We start from the raw sequence: 23,534 nt of genomic DNA on the forward strand, positions 1-23,534 counted from the left end.
GGTAGACCTTCACCTTGGTATTGGACGTTAGCATCACATTCTCCCTTTTGGAGAGGCAAGCCAATGCCGTAGCTGCCTTGCCAATACACTTGTCCAGCTCAGCGTCAATGGAGAGGCAGCTGGTTATGGAGGAATCCAGGTAGACAAATTAATCTGCCATCTCAAGCATGTGGTGGTAGACTCAGCTCTATATGCTTTATATACCAAAATCAGAAGCAAATATTAATGCAAGGGCAAGTGTGGCAAAGCTGGTTACACACATCCCCCTCTACTGGCTCCGTTGTTTCTTTACAACCTTCTTTATCCGCTTACTAGTGTCGCCCTTAGAGATGCCATTACTGTTGGGGTACATCCAGATATCTTCAAGGGTCAGATATGCTGATTCAGGATGCCTGACAATGTACTCAAGCCACAGGGGAAACGGGGCCAATCCTTGCTAGCCTAAGCAGCACACTAGAGTCTAAAAGTTGCTGTCACAAAGCTCTACATTGGTGGGTACTTTTTTGCATGGAGTATCTTCCCTCTCTGCTAAGTCTGGAATTGGATGTTTTCAGCAGCTGATGGATTGCTGAATGGGGCACAACTGTAGTAAGCCTGAGGCCTTGCCATCAGATCTTGAGGCCTGCCCAGAAAAGTAAGCAGCCTTGCCAAAGGACAGGGAAACAGCAGGAACCCCAAAATTTGGGATCCTCTCCAAAACAGCTGGAAGAGGAGAGTGTAGAAAGTTGAGGAAGAACTGTGAGTGGAAGGAGTCATATTTGCTATCTTTTTGCATTTGTGCAACTCCACCCCTTTCAACCCCCTAAGCTGGGTGTGTGAAGAGCAGCTTATTGATTGAATAGGACATAGCTGTGGGCAGCCTGACAAATCTCATAAAAGCAAACTCTACCCTCAGCCAGTTCAGGGGACCAGTTCAGCTTTGTTCATGCAATAGTTGGTGAGTTTGTGGTCTGGTAAGAGGCTGAGTGGTGTGGTCAGTGAGAGGCGGTTACTATCAGTACTCAATTACAGTACTGATACTTTATTGGCAGTTTGTGTTGAAGGTTTCATTGCATATTTTTGTCATTGGTGCATTTTTAAAAACTTGCTGCGTATTGCTTTAAATATATTTCCTCTATTAAACTGTACAGTAATGGTCTTAAATAAACTGGCTGCGGGGGAACTCCGCTGTCTGGAAGATGTATTAGAAACGGCCAGGAGCAACTAATTTATTTTTGGGAACTCCTCACAAAACAAGCCCCCCTACCCCTCTTTTAGAAGAAAACGTAGCTGAGTTGGAGTGGGGGGGAGAGAGGCTTAAGCAATGGGAGGCACTGGGGAAGTTAGGCGAGTTTTACACTCTGGAGTCCGACCTAATATCTGCGCGCCCCTCAGCCAATTTAGAATAGATAGCAAATGAACATTCCCAGCGCATTCGCGGCCTCCTTCCTGCGCACAGCGAGGCGTCAGGCTATTATTCCGCGGCGCGCGCCGACTGAGCTGCACGGCTAGTGGGGACGCAGCGTCGCGCCCCCTCCCGGGCTCCGGCGTTAATCGCAACCGCAGGAGCGAACAGGCTGCCGAGCCGCCTCGACAAGCCTCTCTTTGCAGCGAGCAGCTTTTGATCGCGGAGTGGGGGGAGGCGGACCTGGCGCTCTCGCATTCCTGGCATAGCAGCAGCAGCAGCCTCTTCGCGCGGCCCAGCCTCCCCGGCTCTCATTACAGCTGGCGGAGGCAGGCTGTGCGCTCAGTTTGCCTTCCTTCCAGCAGGGGCGGACGCAGGCAGGCGCTGCGCGGGGCTTTACATGCACCCCCTCGGCTCACTCAGGCGCTGAAGCCAGGAGGAGCGCGCAAGCCGCGGAGCCGGACATTTGCTGGGGTTGAGCCCCCGCTTCCTGCCCGGCGCTAAGAGCGGGTCCGAACCGAGCCCGCAGTTTAGCCCGAAGCCATTGTGGGGCTGCGATGGTCCGGTAAGTTCCGCGCCACGCGGGAGCGACTGCAAGTAAGGGGAGCGCGCGCGAGAGAGAGAGAGAGAGAGAGAGAGAGAGAGAGAGACCGAGAATGGCTGTGTGACATATGTCCTTCGGCATAGCTGGAGACCGCCAAGCAGCAGCGGCCAACTTCCCCCGCATTTGGAGTCGGCTCTCACCGTGGCGACTGTCTGGTGACACACTGGTGGGAGATCAAACCATCCAAAACCCGAACTCTTGCTATAAAACGGGGGGGGGGGGAGACACCTCCAAAGCGATTACCCTGTTTGCTTTGCCTTGGACAAATTTTCTGGCTTTCCCTCCTAAATTTTGATCTGGAGGTGCGTCTCCCTTCAGCTCCTTGCCTCCTTCTGGTGTCCTCTCCCCCCACCAAAAAAAGAGAGAAAAAAATCTCCCCAGACTTTTCCTAGGTTGTTTTCATTCTCGGTTCGCCTTGCCCGAATCTCTCTTGCGCGGGCAGGTAACGTTTCCAGGCGTGGGTGGGACCAGGGTGCTGCTGCTTGGGGCTGGGGGGCGCGCGTGGGCTGGGCGGGCAGGTGCTGCTAGGGGCATCCCTCTCGCGCGCGGCCGCCTTGGCTTTGTCTGGCCTGCCGCTGGCCGCTGCTTCCCGGAGCCCGGAGCTCTCGCTCTCACTTCGCAGGAATGTTAATTGCAATCCAAACCCCGATGATGTCAGGGCAGAACTATTTGGAAAACAAAGAGCGGGCAGCGAGGCAGGGGAAACTCGAAATACTGCGCAGATGGCAATCTGCTGAGTGCGCTTCGGGCGATCGCTCTCCATTACATGCATTTGGGCTGGAAGGACGGCGACGGGTGAGGGCGCGGCGGGATCCTGGCCTTGGCTGCCGCTGCTTAGGGAGACTTTTTGCATTTTTTCCACGGGAGAGGAGCGTAGAATTTGTCGCAGATAGTTAAGATAAGGAAGCACTCAGAGGCTGGTGGCATTTAAAGACGAGCAGCCTAGCAAAGCAGTGCCGGGGAAGCGTGCATAGGATTGCAGCCTGAGGCTAAAAGCTGTGCGCCCATTCCTAGGACTAAGCTCCATTGAGCTCGGTGAGTCTTAACTTCCGATGGACATGCCTGGATTGCTCCGTCGTTTATTCTTCACCTTTTAAGGAGTGAACTCTCCTTAAAAAGAAATAAGCTAACATTTGCTGCAAAAAAAAAGTACTTCTGGCATGTTTGACCCTTTCTGGAATTTAGCATCAAGATAATGGTGTCTCAGACTTTATACACTGCAAAGTTCAGTAGAAATATTTATTCCCTTCGTTAAGCCCCCTTGCCTGGAAAATAGTTATGGAGCTCATAAAATGAGTGCAATTAAAAACCATGAAGCAGCTTGTCCTATTCAATGTGCTACAGAAATACCCAATAATGTCTGGTTGTTAAAATTTTGCAATTCAATTAATCTGCAAAAATTACTTGTTAATACCCCCTCTTTTTCTCCATTTGGTTATTAACTTGGGATAGGTTTCACCTATGCAATTAATCTCAACTCTTTACAGTACAAGGACTTAATATAGCATTGCAGAATGGCATTACAGGATGGAAGGGTGGGTGAACAGAATTAGCCATCTCCTGTTCGTTTTCCGTCTCCCCACTTCCCTTACAGGACCTTGTTTCCCAAATAGCTTACTAAGGTAAACTAGAGCATGCTTTCATTGGAATTGGCTTTGCCCTTTCTGTGACCCTGGTAGTTGAGCCATTGGCACCATGCAGTTTTAAAATATTGCTTACGCTAATGCCTTTGGTCATGTGCAGAGTGCCTTTCCTTGGCCGGAGTCAGTCTCTGTGCATCAGAAGGTAAGTTAGAGGACATGGATTGGTTTCCAGCTGTGGAGCCACCCTGTAGCAACTGCAACTACTGGCCGCTCTGCAGCACCGACAATACCTTCTTTGTGAGGTTTCTGTTCTCATTTAAAGGAAACAAATGTTTAACTGGAATTTACCCAGAGACCATTTTCATGCTCTGATTTTCATTCTGGCATTGAGTAAAATATTTGTGTGTCGGTTGAGTGACTTGTGACTCCTCACCGATGAAAGATTTTCTGCAGACAGTTTAGTAGATGGTCTCTTTTTAGGATATTGCTAATGGTAGGATGATTGTTAAACAGGTAACAGACTTGCCTAAATGGGAATGAGCCTTCTGGGAACACCTTATACATGATACTTGACCTTCTTTGCCATTCTGAAATATGACCTTGAGAACTGTTATAGAACCAATGCAGCCTGCAACTTCTAGATTACTATTGTAACTTGTTGGCTGATGTTTACTGAGTCAATCATGCTTCTTTGCTCCTGGCCTGCTTAACAAGGTTGTTGTTAGGAAAAACTAGATTTGAAAAGAGCACATCACTTTGTTCATACCCCACAGTTTAGCTGTGATACTCTGCATCCTTACTTGGGAGAAAGTCCCATTGAAACCAGACTTTCTTCTGAATGGAGATGCACAGGATCTTCAATAGATTGCTGTCCTACAAAGCCCAAGAACAGATGGAAGAAAGCCCTATTTGAGACACATTTATTTATGGCATTTACCCCAAGAATTCTGAAAGACACACATCAGATATAAATGAGCAATTAAAACAAACAACTAGTTAATGTTTATCATGCTGTCATCCCAGCTTTTCTCCAAGAAACATGTAATGATATGTGATTTCATCCTCACAACAACCCTGTTAGCTTAGGTGGCCTTCATGAGGGGCATGTGACCTTTTTAAAAACCAGGTCCTAGTCCCTTAAATCTCAAGATGGAAAACTGGAAGGATTTCTTCCTGCAGACTCAAATGAGCAGTGCTTTCTATCCCTACTGACTCTTGTTCTCTTCACTTTTAGGATCATTTGGCTGGGCCGTCACTGTTAGATTCCGGGGATAGTATCTTCTGTACCTTTGAAAAGCGCTTGTGGGCAGCCAATTTAGCTGAGAATGAGGACAGCTGAGGATTCCTCTGGGACTGTCCTTCACCGCCTCATCCAGGAGCAGCTGAGGTATGGCAACCTCACAGAGAACCGCACTCTCCTGGCAATACAGCAGCAGGCCCTGCGTGGAGGAGGAAGCGGTGGCAGCCCACGGTCTTCCCTTGAGAGCCTCACCCAGGAGGAGAGCCAGATGGTTCAGCAGTCCACACGGCAGGAGCCACAGGGCCAGGAGCACCATGGCGACCACTTCTACCTGGAGAACAATATGTACCACCTCTACCAGCCTCAGCACAAGGGAGAGGAGCTACCCACCTACGAGGAGGCGAAAGCGCATTCTCAGTATTACGCCTCGCAACGAGGCCAGCAGGTTGGGGTTGCCGCGCTCGGGGCGCACGCTGAAGGCGGGCAACGCAGGGCCTACACCTCGGACGCCAGCAGCCCACACCAGGATGAGTCGCTGAAGGAGCTGAAGCATGGACATGTGAGGTCGCTCAGTGAACGGCTCCTGCAGATGTCACTTGAGAGGAACGGAGCCAAAGCTCAGAACCACATGAGCTCCTCTCACAGCTACCCTCAGCTCTCTAGGCACCACCATCTCTCTGTCCCTAGAGGGAAGCCCTCTGAGGCAGCAGAATCTCGAGGGCCTCCTCCAGAATACCCCTATGTCATCCCTTCGCAGGAGGCACCAGGGGGTTACCTCCCAGACCCCAGGCATCACTTCAGAGAAGGCCCAGCATTTCAGCATCCTGAAATCAGGTAACCAATCACACTGTTGCTCTTTACACACCCTCGTGTGTTTCAGATGTTGGTGAAAGATGGGATGATTCCACAAAGACTTAGGTGGTGGACTGGGTTAGTCATGCAGTTGACACAAGGGTGGAAATTCATGATTGGCAAGTGTTCGGAAGGTGCTTGAAGAGAACTGATAAGTTGCTTTGCATGGTTGTTCCGGTTCCTTTGGTTGGAAAGTACCTTCCCTTTTTCCAAGAATGGAAGTGATTTTGAAATGGAATGAATAGAAGTGGGATGTGGTAGATGGGAGATAACAGACTCAAAAATTTGTGTACCTGAACAGCTTGAGAGGTATAAACTAGCTTCCAGTGCTGTTGTTTTTCCATATTTACTTTTAATTGTGGGCTTGAATGTTTGGTTCTGATTGATTGATATTGATTGATTGATTGATTTGAATTTATATACTACCCTATACCCTTTACTTTGGAAGGAGGTACTAGTGAATGTTGAGTGATATGGGAACCACCTTCATTGCCCACAAAGGTAGCAAAGCAAAAGAGATGGACATTTGCCTAAAGATGCCCATTGTCCCAGGGAAGCAAAGAAGCTGCAGGTTATAGAAATATTTGAAGGAGCGAAGCACCCTACAAAAGAGAAGAGGGTTGCTTCATTGACTTTTAGCCTCAGCTATGAAGTAACTAAGTGAAAAGGCTCAAAGTTCACATGGCTTTGTTTTGGGATAGGGCGGGTCAGGGCTTCACCATTAGCCAATCAAATCATGCACAAAATGATGGGGAGGAGTCAAAGAGTTGCTTTTCTTCCTGTACCGTGTACAGCTTCATATTTAGGAAGATGGTATATGCGAGATTAAATCTAGGACACATGTAAGCAAGGTGGGAAAGGAGAGCAACCATGTTCTTTTTTTTTATATAAAATATTTATTAAGGGTTTTTAAATACAACCATGTTCTGCTTAGCAGAAACTGCATGTGGTTCTTTGCAAAACCTTTTCTGGTTAGAGGGTGGTAAGTGATGAGTGTTTTCAGAGGTGGAACCGAGGTGACTAAAGTCTGCCCTGCCTTGAAAATGGGGGACTAGTTTTGGAAAACCGTTAAAATGATATACACTGAAATTCAACCAGGGGGATACGAGGAAGTCACTTAACAATGTTACTAAGTTTGGTTTAAATATGGTTGAGATTTATGTTTGTTTATCTGTTTAAAAAATATTTTATAAAAACAATAAAAAAAATTGAACAAAAATGAAAATGGGGGACTTATCCTATCTCATTAACATGCCATTGCCCTTCCAAGATTGTGAGTTGCACTGCCATACTATATGAGTATGCTGAAGATTGATCTTCGGCATTGTACATCATTCTGAAGTGGTCTTATGAAAGACTTACTTGCTCAGGAATATTCTATTTCTACTGATGTCTTAGGACATTTATAGCTGGCTTCACAGCTGCCTGCCACAGTTTGTGACTTGCTGGCTAAAGGCAGCCCCTTTATAGAAGCATGGGGTGGGGACTGGGAACAGAACCATGGCTTGCTTTCTGTGAGGCAAATGGTAGTGAATGCTGACAGGAAGAGATAATGTTGGAGACAGGAAATAAGCCTCTTTCCAGGGGAACAAAAGGAGAGGGTGGTGGCTACATGCTGAGAGGAAGGTGCATTTATTCTTGCTTGCTCCAAGATCACTTCACAAGAATGTCTGAATAAGCCTCAGTCAGATGAAATCATATATTCTTGGACAACACCTTCCCATTCAGGCCCCAGGAAAGTGGCCATTTGAATTCTAAGAATTTCAAGCTGTCATTCTGCAGATGTTTGAGTTGTGAGCAACCCCTTTAAAAAAAAAAGTCAGGCTTGTGCATATCATGGATTCTTCTAGATTTACTAAATTGCCCATTTCATATTCTCAGGCCATACTTGATTATTGCACCCAGATAATGAGCATTTAAACAAGTTCACAAAATTTGTTTTTATTGACCATTTGAACATACTCAGATTAAGCTGCAGTCCTCCCCATACTTCAAAATAATTATGGAGAGGACTGTAGCTTAATCAGGGTAAGCCCTATTGGACTCAATGGGGCTTGCTTTTGAGTAACCATAGGTATATACCGTCACAATTGACGCTCACCCATTGACATAAATTAGCTTACTTCTCTGACAACATGATATTATGCATATTTACTGTGTTCAGTGGGTTTTCCTCTAACGTGTTTAGGATTGTAGCCTAAGTAAATGCATTTAGCATCCAGTTACAAGTAACTTCAGTAGTAATCTTAGCTGCCACAGAATTATCAATCAAATCTGCAGAATAATAAATTAATCTTAATGTATACAAATTTTTCAAACTGGCACATTCTCCTTTATGGATTGTGCAATATATATTCCATTGTGAATCAAAATACTGGTTTCTTTAATGCCAGGAGCTGTAAAAGTTTGTGGTGAGCGGCTGCTTCTTTCAACACAATTCTGTACTCCTCTGTGTTTTAAACATGTGCCAAATGATGAGTGAGATCATGTTTGCTCTACAAACACAGGGAGTCTGGGAAGGAATAGCTTGTAAGGATGCAATGGTTGTGAAAATATTATGGCTTTAAACATGGACTCCTCTTTACCCCGGTTCTTATCCTCCTCTTAACTATTCTGATTGACCCTCACTTTCCTTCACAGTCAAACTTGGCCAGTGAAAATTTACATTTTTTAAATCAGTGGTTGGCACTGACTGATGCCATAGAGTCCATGTCTTATGAAATAGGGGCTGTGTCTTTCTCAAAAAATAAATTGGGAGGTCTTCAAGAATCTTTTCTGCCTATAATAATTCGCTGATGTGCCTCCTATAACCCTGGGTGGGGAAGTGGGAAGAGTAATTTATGAGGGAATACAATAGGAGTCTAAAACAATCTGGCTTGCTTCCCCAGACGCTTGGAGTGGTATTCATTGTAGCGGTATTGTGACATTTCTCCTTGTGAATTGGAAAGTTCTCCTCCAGGGTGCAGGCAGGATGATGGTTCAGGGTGCACACAGGAAGGCGGGTGGAAATCCCATTGTGTTAGCAAGAATTTAGTTGAATTGCTGAGCTTGGGAGTAAGCCTCATGGATTTTTCGCTGACTGAACATGTATAGGATTATACTGTTAGTGAAAAGTCAATGTGAAAAGTCCCTGTACCATTAGGTTTTAAAGCAATAAGTTCAAGTAGCCGTATCCTTGAGGCCTAGTATTTTGGGGTGTTCATTTGAGTGCATCAGGTACCTGCTTGGAACTAGGGTTTGCACAGTACTGCTGCAAAAATCAGTGCTCAGGCCTTCTTGCCCAAGGTGTGCTTGCCTTTAATTCCTTCATCTCTGCTTTCTTTATAGAGTGATGCAGGCCCAGATGTCCCAAGCCTACCTGCCCCACCAACAGGCTGCCCTGTGCCATAGTCCCCTGGGGTCTCTCACTCCTGCTGGGATGGAGGCTCTTATGTCAGCCCAGGCTGCTTCTGCCAGTAGCCACTTGTCCCAAATGAAAGCCGTGTTGATGGACAACGAGACGTTGCTGAGAGAGAACGAGAAGCTCCGCAGGGAAAACGAGATGCTGCGGAGGGAAGTGGAAAACTACGGCGAAAAAGCCAGCTGCATACAGAAGGTAAAAGAGCAGGCATAGTAGCTGTCGTTTTCTGAGGAGCTCACTCGACCCAAAGCACTTGCAAGAGATGCAGACCCCCTTATGGGTTGCATCTATTCCAGGCAAGATACTCCACGCCTGACAATTGCTCCTCAAGGTGCAAGAGCTGGGGTGAGGAACGTCCAGCCCAAGGGGCAGGGTCTGATGCAGCCATCTTGGTCTTCCAAGTGTTGTCTGGCTGTACTGTTCACCGGGTCTGTGGTGCTCTCTCATCTGGTATATTTGCTTAGCTGGAATGTAGCCTTGAGTGGTGATGCTGCTGCTTGCTTGTCTGGATGGATGGAGGGTGGAGAGGAGGATGGGGGTGTTTGTGGAAGCCTCTGGTCTTGTATGAGTGGAATGTAGCCCACTATACAAAGGTAACAATTGCATTCTTTGCTCCACCTACTATTGTCTCTGGCCCCACTCACCACCGACCTGTAACCTCTGGGAGGTTGCCCATGATGGACTGAGAAAGAGTCGCAGCTGCTGCTCTAGAGGTTAAATCCATTGTTTGGCATAAGAAATGGATTCCTTAAAGCCACTTCTTGACTGCCTCTCTTCTAAGTTGACATAGCTGGTAGCAAGACTGCAAACATGCCTTCCCCACCATGACTCCTCCCAGAGGTGCAGCATCTATTACCATCAGCCATGCTGGCTGAGGATGCTGGGAACTGTAGCAAACCAGAAAAAAAAGAGAGAAGAAGCAACTCAGGATGCTGGATATTTTATTTATTTAAAAATCCAAGCAGGAGCTATAGGAAAGGGGACAATATATCACATAAAATTACAGAGCATAAGCACATAGGTTTTCGTCCACAATTAAAACAGACAAATGTAATTTCTTTGAAGCCTAAAATCAATGGAATAATTTTATATCCTCAACATACATATTCAGTATGCAAAATTGAAGCAAAGAAGGTCTGGAGGGCACCAGTTTTTGTAGGAGAGCTATGGCAGGAGGGTTGCTTTTAAACTGTAGGAAAGGTTCACAGCTAAAGTTGCTTTCTTTGCATACTGTGTTGAAAGAACTAGGAATGTTAAAGTTGGAATTTTTTCTTAGTGTTTCTCCTCTCCAATAGGGCTAGAGAGCTAGCTTGTATCTCCCAGTATGATTTTAGGACTAGCTGCAGAGAACTGGCTCAGTTTTTAAGGAAGGTAGTCATGTCAACAAGCTCTGGCCCATAAGTGTGGGCCGGGGGGGGCCACATGTGGCCCTTGGAACTCTCCCTGTTTATACACTTTACTAGTCCTGCTCTACACGCCCCCCAGGTGTTTTTGCTTGGTTGGAATGTTACTTGGAACTCTGATAATGCATCCTGCTTACTTACTTGCTTGCATGGATGCAGGATAGAACCATGGGTGTGTTTCTAGTCTACTGTACAAAGCTAAAATTTACATTTGTTGCTTAGCCCAATTTTGACCCTGGTCCTGCCGTCAAAGGCATGCGGCTCTCAAGAGGTTTCCTAAAAGGGAGTATGGGCCTCAAACTGGTCCCCTTGATGTAGCAGACCCTCCAGGTGTCCCTGTTTTCCAGGGATGTCCCTGATTTAAAGAAGCCGTTCTGGTTTCTGATTTGATCCAAGAATGTCCTGCTTTTCCTTAGAACGTCCCTATTTTCATTGGAGAAATGTTGGAGGGTATGGTAGGATGTCCTTATTTTCATTGCTGTCTGAAGGCAATCCTGCATAGGGAAGGTTTTTTTTAATCTTTTGTTGTTTTTATATATGTTGAAAGCAACCCAGTAAGAGTGTCTGGGGTATAAATAGTAAAATTATTATGGAATGGGACATCCCTATTTTCATCAGAGAAATGTTGGAGGGTATGCTGTAGTGAAAGTGTACATCCAGGCCATTATGAACCAGACATTGTGGCTGGGAGCAGTCCTGATGCTCCCTAGAAAATGCCTCACAACCCCAGCCTTGTCTTCAGGAGCATTTCCTGAAATCCTTTGACTCTTGTCTTTTGTCCCCCAGAACAGCTGTCGTGAAAATACATCTCCCTTAATTTTGTTTAATCACACCCCCCCTCCCCATTAAGCAGCTGTGGAGCACAAGCACCACAGCACACAACAGGTCTTAAGCTGCAGCAGTTGTTGAGTGCATAGAAAAGAGTCCATTCACCACCTCTATTAGCAGTTGTGCCCTCTCCCTATCAAGCCCTCCCTGTTGGGGTCTGCACTAAGGCGAGTCACAGAAAGCCTTTTGTGCAAAGGCGCACAAGGAGAGGCCTGTTGTGTCCCAGCTTCAGCCAAGGGTGAGACTGCTCCCTTTTGAACTAGCTAGTTATTTGGGGACTGTAAGGGGCACGTGCCAGGGCTACAGAGGTGGGGATGCAGAGGGAATTTGCCAAGCCTGCAAAGGAAAGGGGTAAAAATGGAACACATAATTGGATGTCAGGACCCTGCCAGCTGGTACTGGGGTAGGGGTGAGGGAAGAGAAAAGGAAAGGAAAGGAAAGAGTGCAGAATATACAAGCACCATTTGGATTTGTCTAGCACTGATAGCCTCTCTGGGAGAAACAGAGGGAGGGTGATGGGGATGAATTTTATTGCTTGTTTTCAAAATAAGCGCCAAGCCCTGTTAACTGCTGAGAGCTCAAGCCCCAGCTTATGCTAGATAGCTGAGCAAAGCAGCAGAGCATGGGGCGCAAGTGTTTTAGGAAATCCGAATTGCACACTGGCTTGTTTGATTTATCTTGGAGTGGAATCCAGAAACATTGAGAGCTTTTGGGGCTGGTATTTTAGTTGCATATCTGGGTGAGAAGGCAAGAGTGTGTGTGTGTGTGTGTGTGTGTGTGTGTGTATGTATCATACATGAAATTAAGTGTCCCATACAAACTTTAAACTGCTTTGAAACCCTTTAATGGCCTTGAGTTGTCTCATTAATTCCTGGAATTTGTATTTAGTGAGGGTGTCCATTTACTCCAAATTCAAAAGTCTCAACTTTTTAAAAGTAAATATTTTTCCATTAATTGCTTGTAACATTCACATGCAAAATACTGCTGTAATGGAGCAGTATTATTAACAACCAATCTGGCAACAAAAGGACAAGATTTTGCTCAGAAAGCATCTTGGGACAGGTACATAGTAAGCAACGTCTCCCTGTATATTGCATCTTACATTTTATTCATGCCTTGCTATTTTTTCATGCTTTTCCTGTGCTTCGCCTTCCTGAGCCTATTTGTTTCATGAATCAAAGCAGCCTACAAAATTCAAATCCATATTCAGAACCCAAGTTCCAGTTATTAAGAGATGGTTGCCTATATTCCCATTCAGTGTGCAAAGTACATATCTTTAGCAGTTATCACTAAGGGGCATTCATATATCTTCTCATACAGACTATTCATTTTAACTAAAGTCTCTTTGCTGTCTTCTTTAGCTGGAAACAGAGATTCAGCGAATTTCAGAAGACTATGAAAACCTAATGAAGGCATCTTCTAAGAGAGAGGCATTGGAGAAGGCAATGAGGAACAAGAAGGATGGAGAGATGCGGCGGTTGCAGGACTTCAACCGAGATCTGAAAGGTAAGATGACAGAGATGGCCTAGTATACCTTGGTCCCAATATCTGTGTAGAGGAAATTTTTGTTATAAGAAAGATGCATGCATGACTGAAGCTTCCAATCCTGTATACCTTTAAAATAGAGATGGGGGAATCTGTGGACCTTCAGGTGTTGTACTACAACTCGCATCATGCCTGTCCATTGCCCATTCTCACTGAGACTGATAAAACCTCAGAGTCTGCCAATATCTGGAGTGTCACAGTTTAGCCACTCCTGCTTTAAAACAAACTCCTTAGGCAGGTAGTCGAATTGCATGTCTGCTCTCAAGAGGCCCTGACTCTATTCATATAATTGTGAATGAGCTACAGACTTAATGCATTTCCTCCTCCTCTTGCATGTGACTTCTCTATCTTGTCTGTTAAATTGTGGGGCTTCCAGTTGTGATTTTGCAGTGTGTATGCCTATGGGAATCTGTTTAGCTATGAGCTGACAATAAAGAGGGAAGCTGTGCACATGAGAGCAGAAGAGCGTGCAAGCCCATGGCTTATCCAGTCCTCCAAACCATTGTTTGGAAAACTTTCCAGCCTGCATTGTTTAGCTTGGTAGACCCTGGAAGCCACATGATAAAAAAAAAATTAAATACCCTGGGTAATATCAGACATTATTCATGCTTGGGAGTAGACCCCCTGAAATAAATGGACTTGCATTACTTATCAATATATTTCTGTGGGCATGCTCTTAGTATAATGAATGTTGGATATCTCCCCCTAAGTTTCTATACCTTGGCACTAAAGAAACCCAACAAAGCAAAAAATGTGGTAAGAGTGTTCCAAGGCTTTGAACTCAAAGTGTTGCTGGTTCTACAGCAACCCTGCCATTACCATCTGCAACAGGAATGGGAAACTTGTGGCCTTTCAGATTGCTGTTGGACTACAATTCCCATATTTCCTGACCATTGGCTATGTTTCCTGGGACTAATAGGAGTTGGAGTCCAACAACATCTGGAGGACCACATATTGGTAGCAGACTGCCATCACTTGACAGGTTATACCACTCCTTTCTATTACTCCACGAACCTCTGTATGAAATAAATTAAATCCTGATTTATTTATTTTCTTTCAATTTGCCACAGAGAGGTTGGAATCTGCAAACAAGCAGCTGGCCAGCCGGGCACAAGAAAACCAAGAAGGGAACCAAGGGACTATGGCAAAACTTATTGCGCAAAGTAAGTCTCTTCAAAAGGCTTCTGCTGTTGTGATTATAGCTCTAACCTAGTTGGGCTGGGTTTGTTTGTTTTTTAACAGTGTGGTCCTTATTCCTGATGCTTTCCTGTGAATGGGTTGGGAAGGGAGGAAAAGTAAAGGTTCCTTTAAGATTGAAGAGGAGGCGTATCCTCTCTTGGAAGCTTTTTGCCATTCCCCAGAGAGCGCTAAGCTGTTCTTGGCACTTAAACTACAGGCATTAATCACCACAGCCATCAGTGTGACCTGGATTCTTTGCATTCCAGGGGCTGTTACGGCTGTTCCAGCACACAAGCTACACTCCCTCTGTTGAGAATCCTGGGCCCAACTTGTTCATTCTCTCCTTCTCTCCTGCTATTGTTCTGAATTTTTTGAAAAAGGAGAGATAGTTGCCAAGGGATGGGGATAATACTTGTTCTTAAGTTTTCAGTATCCAACTTAAGGAAATGCCTTCAGCCCTTGAAGATTTCTCCTGCTCCCTCTCAGAAGCAGATCTTTCTTCCTGGCCTTGTAAATGCAAAACTGATATTCTTAAGCAAGATCCCCTGTGCACAATGACTCAGAAATAACTTACTCCCTCATAAGTTTGTTAGGGCTGCAGTTAAAAGGGATATACCCCAATGGCCTCTTTGTTAGTGGCTCTTCATTGTTGAAACTAAATTATGGACCCAAGCCCCAGTCCTTCGCTTGTATCGATTCAGCTTTATATCGACCCCACTTCTTGTGGTCTGGGAAGACACTCCCTTGCTCAGAGTTATGAGAGTGAGGGGAAGGGATCTCCAGAACCGATGCAGGAACTGCCAGAGCTCTTTTCCTCCTGGTTCCTGGTAAGGTATGAGGGAGGCAGCTCTGTAGCCAGTCCAGACATGCATGGTATAAAACTGCAAACACTTAAGTAGTATTTATTTTAGGCATGTATATACATTGGTTTTCGTGCAATTCGCTTTTGTGAGGAAAGCGACTACAAATACAGTTAATTATCACAATAACTGAAGCTTTTCAGATGACTGTGCCAAGTTCCCACAGGTTTTTCTTTTTGTTCATTGTGGGAAATGTGCATGGTGCCCCCATCATGATCATATCATGGAAAACGAACAGTGTGGGAACACCTAAATCAGGGCATTAATACCTAGGATCCATAGTATAAGAGAGAGCATCTTGGCACAAATTGGTACACTCCCATGCCCCATGGTGTCAGTCAGCTTCCTGGGCACAGGTCCAATGTAACCTCCCCCCCCCCACAACCCCATGGAATAATTAAACAAGTTAAAGGTCAATGGCTACTAAGAATGGAGGAAACACCCATTTCTCTTGACTTGTTGAATGGCTGGTTTAGTTTGTGGTGGCTAAAAGGTATTGGTTGATACTGTGTGGTTGGTTTTTGGCTGTGTTGCCTCCCCCCATCCCCCAATGATGTCCATGGATTGGTTGTAACGACCTTGCCTTTTCCTCATGTTCTCTCCCAGATTATGAGCACCAGCAGGAAAGGGAGAAGCTAGAGCAGGAGGTTGCACGGTTGCACAGCGCGAACGATGACCAACGCCGGCGGGCAGAGCTGCTGGAACAGGCTCTGAGCAGTGCCCAGGCTCGGGCCGCCAAAACAGAGGATGAGCTGAGGAAGAAACGGGCCTATGTGGAAAAAGTGGAGAGGCTGCAGCAGGCACTGGGCCAGCTCCAAGCTGCCTGCGAAAAACGCGAGCAGCTGGAACTGCGTCTCCGCACCCGGTTGGAGCAGGAGCTGAAGATGCTGCGGGCTCAGCAGGTGAGAAGGAAGGCCGCGCAACCCTGTGCTTCTAAACTGGGGCTATTTAGTCATTTCTGAAGAGTTGCAATCCTATTTCTTCCTCTTGAAAGATGCCCATCAATTTCACTTTTCCGTAACTTGAAAGGAAATGCTTATAAAATATTAGAACAGTGGCATCTCCAACCCAATAACATTGGGGGTCCTGAAGCCTCAGGTGGCAAATTTGGAGCCACATCCCGAAGAGATTAATATTACAAATAATACGATTAATAGATGTGGATTGCTTTAAAACTAAAAGTGCCCAAATTCTCAAAAGTTGTTTGGGTTACGGTTGTATACACAATAACCTGGAAATAAATCCCAGTGGCGTGAATGGAACTTAACTTCTGAGTGGACACATTTGGGTTTGCACTGTTAATTCAGGGTCATTCCCAACACCAAACTCATTACTGTAGGTGTGTTGATAGGCTGTTTCCACCAGTAGCCCAGAATGCAGACTCACTTGGGCCTCTCTTCCTCACTGATGATCTAGAGACAGATGGGAGCCCCTAGTGGAGCATCACCCGAGCTGAACCCCCACGTGCTCTCTGAGCAGCTGAGAGAAAGGGAAGAGAAGATCTTGGCCCTGGAGGCTGATATGACCAAGTGGGAGCAAAAGTACCTGGAAGAGTGCACCATGAGGCAGTTTGCCATGGATGCCGCTGCCACGGCGGCCGCACAGCGGGACACCACCATCATCAACCACTCCCCGCGCCACTCGCCCAACAGCAGCTTTGATGAGGACCTGCTGCTGGCAAACCACAAACATCAGGAGATGGAGAACAGGTTAGTCCTACGTGAGATGGCATACAGGGTTACTCGTCCACTGCTCTGGTCCCAATGCAAAGGGAATGATTGGTCCCCTTGGTGCACTGCATGCCTTGAAAAAATGGCTTCTTTGCTTACATTCTGAAAAAAACATGCCAGAGGGAAGCTTGTGCTCCTGGTGCCTTTGAGAAGTCCCTTAACTAGTCAACAGCAGGAAAAACAGAGACAGGGCTTGGAGGGAAATCTCCATTGAGCTGCAGAAGAACTAGAGTCCGAAAGGCTTCTGGTCTGATCCAGGAGAGATCTTTTTATGTTCTTCTCCATTGTTAGGAGTGCTAATGGCTGCATGCTACTTTCTGGATAGGCCTCAGGATGGACCAGAATGCTGAAATAGATTGGCTTCCTTTGGTCTGATCCCACAGGGTTCATCTTCAGATTCTTCAGAAAGAAGCATATTCTGATGTCATCCCGCCTTTTTCCTCACATTGTGTTTCCCCCCCCCTCTCACTTCCCAGGTTAAAAGTACTTCATGCGCAAATACTCGAGAAAGATGCTGTCATCAAAGTCTTACAGCAGCGCTCTCGCAAGGACCCTAGCAAGGCTAACCAGGGCTCCCTGCGGCCTGCCAAATCTGTGCCTGCCATCTTTGCCGCTTCTGGTACCCAGTATTGGCCAGGTGCCTCTGTCAGCGAAAGTGGTTCCCGAGGGAGTCCAGGTAATAGAGGCTTTGCTTGATGCTAGACGGAGGGAGGGAGTCTATATCTAGAATGTATACAAGGGTGTTTTTTTTACTAGCTCCTGTTAAGCTTCCCATGAAACACTTGATGGTAGCTATATTTTATATGGAATCGGCATTCTTTAGCACCCACTTGTTATTGTGCTGCTTAGGAGTCCGTTTCAGGAAGCAAAGCTTGGGCACTTGCTCATGCTCATGTTCTGGATAAAATGCAGAAGAGGGTATTAGCACGCTGTTCTAGGACCCCCCCCCTCCCAAAAAACCACACACAAGGGCTTGTTCTTGGAAAGCTCCTCAACTTTTGTGAACCTCTTCTCACTTCTATTGTGTTTGCTCATCTAAATGGGGCTCCTTGTCTCCTTCCTCCAGCACCCAAAGCCTCAGCAGAAGCAGCCACCACATCAGCTTGTGTCCCTCATGCCTTCCATGCCAAACACGGCAGCAAAGATGGGAGTACGCAGACAGAAGGCTTACCCGAGGGGACTCAGTGTGATGAACCCCAGCCTGAAAGCAGCGCCAGCAGTGGCAGTGCAGCAAATTCCCTAGGTGAGTGCCAGCGGTTGCTCTAACCTACAGAGTGCGGCTGTGAGGCTACCCTAGTGCCTGCCAATCTCCTAATGGGCTCTGCTAATAGCTGTGCTTGCAGTAAACCCTGTGAACTGCCTCCCCACCCCCCACCAGGGATGCCAGGCAAGGTTCACATAACTAAGAGGTGAACACAGAGCTGCTTTCAGCAGGCTAAATGCCAGGATCCAGATTCCTGCCATAGTGACTAATCATGAGTTTCGTGCAATGCGGTACAGGATTATCCTCTAGGAGCAGGTGGAGCAGAAAGTGGTGGGGGGCAGTGTGTTTGGAGGGGAGAGAGAGGGGAGATTAAACAAAGGCTTATGCGGAAAGGCTCCATTGATTAAAGCTCCCTAAATTCCTTAGTAGTCTCTTAGAGACCCTTTTCCACAATAATGTCCCCAACTTCCCATTGTTGAAATAGCTTGGCGCAGAGAGGAAAAGTTCTGAAGGAGGATTCAAGACAGGAAGGCGAAATCTTAAGTGTCTTCCTTCTCCTACTCTCCACCCATCCCACACTCCAGAGATGATGGTACTTACCTCTACCTGTTGGGGGGCTCTTTCCACACCCAGAGCTGTGAACCCAAGATATTTATCCCCTGCCTTGAACCTACAAAGAGAAGATGCCTAGGCATGCATCAGCTTCATACTAGGAGCTGGTTTTAATCAGCCTCCTCCAACATGTGGGTTGAATGAATGACAGATGCCCATGGTTAGGTCAATGTGACATGTGTTTCATTAGCATGAGGCAAGAGCTGCAGGTTTTAGTGCCTTGGCCCATCAAGTTTTTTCCCCCAGCGGGCTGCCTGTTTGCCAAGTTATTTTTCAATAGATGTCTCTTGAGCCTCCCTCACCCCCTTAGTTTCTGTCATTAGGATAAAAGGTTCGACTGCAGAAGACACACTGAGGTCACTGATGGTTTGCACTGCTGCCTTGCAAAGCTTTGCACTCCTCCGCAAAGCACTTTACGTTATAACATGGGCTGTATTTCTTTTTCCTCGCAGAGATTTTGCCAGCTGCTAAAGCCGTGGACTTGTCAGACATGGTGGAGATTCTCATCTGAGGAACTGAGGAGTGGGAATCCTCCAAGCACAAGACCAGATCTTGCCACTCCTTAGCAGATTGCTGCCTTATCAGGGGACGGTAACAAACCAAGAGAGCAAGGACCGAAGGAAGCCTTCAGAGAATTAGGATGGCGTGTGGCGTGCAGGGCAAAGACTTTTCAAGAAGGACTTGAAGGAAAACCTCACGCCGATCCCTTGATTTTTTCAGGCATAAAGCTGTGGCGGCAGCATGCCTCTCTGTTTGGGTTGTGAGCCTTCACGGTTGCCCAGGCAGGTCTCTCCCTTCCACCAGTGGACTGAGTAGCAGCAGCTGCAGCACCATCAACTGAGGCCAGTCCTTGCACGGAAGCAACTGCTCCATGACTTTCTTAGCCACTGGCGTTCCCAAGAGATGGGAAGGCAAACGGCGAAGCCAGGTGGGACTCTCGTGCTGCCTGGATATGGCCCAACAGAGTGCAGGGCAGCAGCGGGGTGGGGGATGGGGCCATGCTGGGGTTTGGCACCAAACGGGTTGATACTCCTGAATCACTGGGCTCCTGGCAGGTACCTGGACCTGAAGTGTAAGCTGTTGTAAGCAAAGAGTGTTTGTCTGGTGCTTGGTGTGGCTAGAACGAATTCCTTGCACCTTCTCCCCTCCCCACTCCCCCCACCCCGTCCACTTTTCAGCTCCCAGGCAGAAAGACTGCTGCCGATACTGGGGATTGCTAGCAGTGTGTTCCCATTGCCTGGGGGATAGCACATGGCCTGTCACAGGTACTGGGGAAAGAGGAATAGAGGAGATGGGTCCCATCTCTGTCTTTATTTTTGTAAATAACTTATATAAGAACAAGCCCAAATAGTAATCAACATTTCAGCCACCGCCCCTCTGTTTGGCTCTTCCTGTCCCCTTTATGATATCTGCAGTGGATCTGCTTGATCTCTTTGCTCCACATCACTTAAACAAGTTTTCCCCCCACTCCTTGTTTTGTTTTCAGAATTTCTTCAGTGTTTGCTTTTTCTTTTCCTCCATTTCATATCCTGTTTGTCCGGAGTTAAATATCCGCCTTCAGAGTCCTTCAGATTCCATTTCCTTTGAAGCAATTTCCCATGATGCTTCAGACTGGAATTTCCCTGCTCTTTGTTTGAACAGCAGCCACAAGCCAAGTGCTTCTGTTCCTGGATTGCTGTTTCCAAGCTGTTGTCTTCTTTTTAAGGCAGAGGCATCCCATGTGGTATAGATCAGCACAGCTGTATTGGGATGAATGGCCCTGATCCCCAGGGCCATTCCCATCAGCAGAGAATGCCATGTGGTTGAAAGCAGGATCATGGTTTGGGCCTCTCACTGATCTGAGCGATGCTGATTTGCAGGTGAAAATCATTTAGACATGAATTGGAACTATTTCAAGAGAGCGAGGGAAGTATGGTGCGGTATGTGTGTGGGGGTTTGTGCTTGGAGCCTTGTGTGTTTATGAAGTGGAGAATGTGGCCAGCAGCTAGTAGTAGTTTTCTAAAAGAGAAAAAGGGCATTTGTGGGAATGATGCGAGTGAATATGCAGATTCTTTGTGTCACGAATGTGCCTTTCAGAAAAGGTTCTGGACAAGGACTGATTACTGGTATATCATTTCTCGAGAACCACTCCAGAATCTGCAGTACAACGCAGGAGCCTTTTACACTCCCCTGCCTACTGACAGCTGGCTTCTGGCAGTAGTCAGTTGCAATATTCACCAAACCTTGGTGCTTGCTTGAGTCTGCCTTCACACACCTTTGTCTCTGCTAAACGTGTGCATTTGCTGGACAACTGCATTTTTTTTTAATAAAAAAAATCCCCCTTCATATAAGTATGTAAAAAGGTGTTCAGTTATTGTGCATTGTTTACAAAGTAAAAAAAAAAAAAAAAAGTTATGAGAGAAAGATACACAGCTTAATATATTTTGCATTAATATTGGTATTCCTGTTTTAAGTATTTTTGTGCTGTGAACTTTTTTCTGCCAAAGACAGTGAGGGGTGTTTTTTCCCCTTTATTTTGGGTGCATTTTAAGTTATCTTAAGTATTTAAACGTAAACCTGACCGTTTTATTATGCCGCCCTATACCGAGATTGCTGTAGCATTCCACTTGGTATAACAATATTTTAATAATAAATAAATATTGTCTAATAAACTGCGAGACTGTCTTTTCTATGCCATTGTGATGGGGAAGGGCAATAAATCCACACATTGTAACACTTGTCGTGCTTCCCTGTTGTCTTCTGGGTGCAATCCACAACTTCCTTCATAAAAACTCTATAAACAGCTTGGGGGTGGAATTTACCTGAGAAGCTACTTCCTCTTTCTCTCTCTGTGGTTCATAATGCAGTCCTAATCATATACATTTCTATTCTGAAGCAAGTCTGTGCTGTGTTCAATGGAATTCAGTTCCAGGTAAGTGTATGGACTTGTAGCCTATACACTATCCTGGAATTAACCTCCATTGAATTTAATTGTACTTCTGAATAGACATGTATAGGATTTGATTTACTCCATAACCTACTTCCTTAGCCCAAGGACTTCAGTGGCATCTATGCATACGTCTCCTCCACATTTCCCCCCCTCACAACATCCCTGTGAAGTAGGCTTCGCTGAGAGAAGGTGACTGCCCCAAGGTCACCAAAGATTTATGTCTCCAGGTCCAACACGCTAATCAGCTTGCTACATTTGCTCTTTGGAATGCACTGTGAGCATGTTGGTAACATTACTCAAGCAACATATTCAGACTGCAGGCATGCATAAAAAGTTATTCTTGTTGGCAGCTCCACAATTATAGAATTGCCCTTGCTCACCCCAGTCTGCTTGTGGGTCTTTTGGAACCGTGGTCTTGTTTTCACTACCTTTTTTAGGGTAGGCTTTAGTGGGCCAGAATTAATACATTCAATTAAATGTTTGGGGAGAAGGGAATCCCTTGGCTCATTAACCATGAAATTCTGGATTAAGACTTCAAATTTATATATCACACCATCACTGTACCTGACTTGGGTAGTGGGAAAGTTTAAATGATGGTTTCCTTGTTGCCTGCTGTTGCACTAAACCTGCACTAGATAAGGTGGAGCTAATGAAGAACTGAGCCTACCCAATTTCACTATGTCAAGGGTCCCTCATCTCTGATTTGACCATAGCCTTTGGTCTTTGCAGGTTCTCTGTCCTTCCTATAACACCACTTAGGAAATGTAACAAAAATCACAGAACAATGAGCTGAAGTGCAGGGAAGATGGATTCGACTTGGGCATGAGAAGAAGCTTCCTGTCTGAGAAATTGGTGGAACAACCTGGTTGGGCAGTCTTACTCACTGGAAGTTTTTAGAGACAGCACTGGAAAATTCCTTGGCACTCATTAGTTTAGCACTTCCTGCCAAAAGGCAGATGAGCAGCCAGACAAGATCTGCACAGGACTAGGTGATGGGAGAGCACAGCTAAAATGCGAAGACTTGCAAGATGATGAGCGGCCTTTGTGAGATTGATTCCTGTAAGGTTGGGTTGGGTTGGTGGTTTAGTACTTCTGCAAATCTCCAGGTTCCCCCAAGCATGTGATACCTCCCTCTTGTAATACTGTAATATAAACTATTTTATACAAAATATAATGAAAGTAAATCTCTTTATTCACTAAAAATAAAAACTATAGAAAGTCACAAACTATGTATAGGAAATCATAACCAAATTATACTTTGCATTTGTAATTTTGATATTTTAAACAAAATAAAAAAGCACTATAACACGCCTGTGAAAAATGTGTCGAGTCCATTTTTCACACAGCGTTAGTCCTCCTGACAGTAGTACCATTGAAACTCAGGACGGAAGCCAGAAGTGGTGGCCAGCTGGCTGGCCTGTAAATCTACCACTGCCTTATCCACACTGAATCTTCACCCCCAAGCCATGCTTCCTCCTCCTTGCACTGCTCCTTCTGCAAGCCCAATTCTTCATCCAAATTGGCAGCAGCAGCAGCAGTGGCTCCCCAAGCTGACCAAGGAGGAAGAAGGTGGCCGGCAGCAGAGCCAGTCAGCCTGGGGGTCTGGATCCTGGGACCCCTAGCAAGCAGAGGAGCCAGGGGAGCAGAGCCATGGCCTCTTTTGGCTGTCTCCCACCTCGGTCCCCCACCCACAACCCCTCAACATGCTGTAGTTTGCAGTACCATCCATCTGCCACCAAGTGAACTGCAGCGTGACAACACTCTTACATTTTATTATATGTATAGATAAGATATGCTGGATGTCATCAGCAACTTTAACAGCACTGGAAACGCTGGGTGGCTGAGCAGTTGGGATGTTGATGCTGTCCAGTACCATCTGTTGTGCCTTGATAGTCTGCTGTATCCAGTTACCAGACCAGCAGCTGCAGGTACCAGTCTGCCCACTAGTACTTGCTATGACCCATGTGAAGTCTCAGTAAATATCCTTTAAAAAAGCGTGATACACAATAGCTGATTTGCTTTTCCTGCTCATCTCTTGTTTGTGTTGGCTTGGCCTTCCCTACATTGAAACATTCCCATATTTCATTTCATTCCAGGGATTGGACACCCACCTTCCATCCAAACAGTGGAGGAGACTCTCAGAGTGAGTGTGGCAGGGGCTGGTGTAAGTGCCTTTCTTTC

At 46.1% G+C, this 23,534-nt stretch overlaps 1 protein-coding gene across 2 annotated transcripts; it reads left to right on the forward strand.

The window, feature by feature from the left end:
* Positions 1-1,333: 1,333 nt before the first annotated feature.
* AMOTL2 (angiomotin like 2) lies at positions 1,334-21,075 on the forward strand. Of its 2 annotated transcripts, none has more exons than XM_083741826.1 (10): positions 1,334-3,023; positions 4,806-5,645; positions 8,991-9,258; positions 12,656-12,800; positions 13,910-14,002; positions 15,485-15,780; positions 16,295-16,587; positions 17,085-17,284; positions 17,675-17,851; positions 18,877-21,075. In XM_083741826.1, exons 2-10 carry the CDS (start codon positions 4,897-4,899, stop codon positions 18,933-18,935), a joined length of 2,280 nt encoding a protein of 759 aa, XP_083597952.1. In that variant the 5' UTR covers positions 1,334-3,023; positions 4,806-4,896; the 3' UTR covers positions 18,936-21,075. The 2 variants fall into 2 exon arrangements, with proteins under 2 accessions (XP_083597952.1, XP_083597951.1); XM_083741825.1 differs by having other exon boundaries at positions 1,378-1,949.
* The last annotated feature ends 2,459 nt before the right edge of the window (positions 21,076-23,534 follow it).

Source organism: Podarcis gaigeae (genome assembly GCF_964106915.1).
Source record: "Podarcis gaigeae genome assembly, chromosome: 5".
NCBI classification, from domain to species: Eukaryota; Metazoa; Chordata; class Lepidosauria; order Squamata; family Lacertidae; genus Podarcis; species Podarcis gaigeae.

What these genes read in the sequence shown, in the direction of transcription:
- AMOTL2 (XM_083741826.1), top strand. Translation starts at nt 4,897, where the DNA reads ATGAGGACAGCTGAGGATTCCTCTGGGACTGTCCTTCACCGCCTCATC. An exon ending in AAGCCAGCTGCATACAGAAG is followed by an intron (nt 9,259 to 12,655) that starts GTAAAAGAGCAG and finishes TGTCTTCTTTAG; the next exon opens with CTGGAAACAGAGATTCAGCG. An exon ending in AGATGCTGCGGGCTCAGCAG is followed by an intron (nt 15,781 to 16,294) that starts GTGAGAAGGAAG and finishes CTGATGATCTAG; the next exon opens with AGACAGATGGGAGCCCCTAG.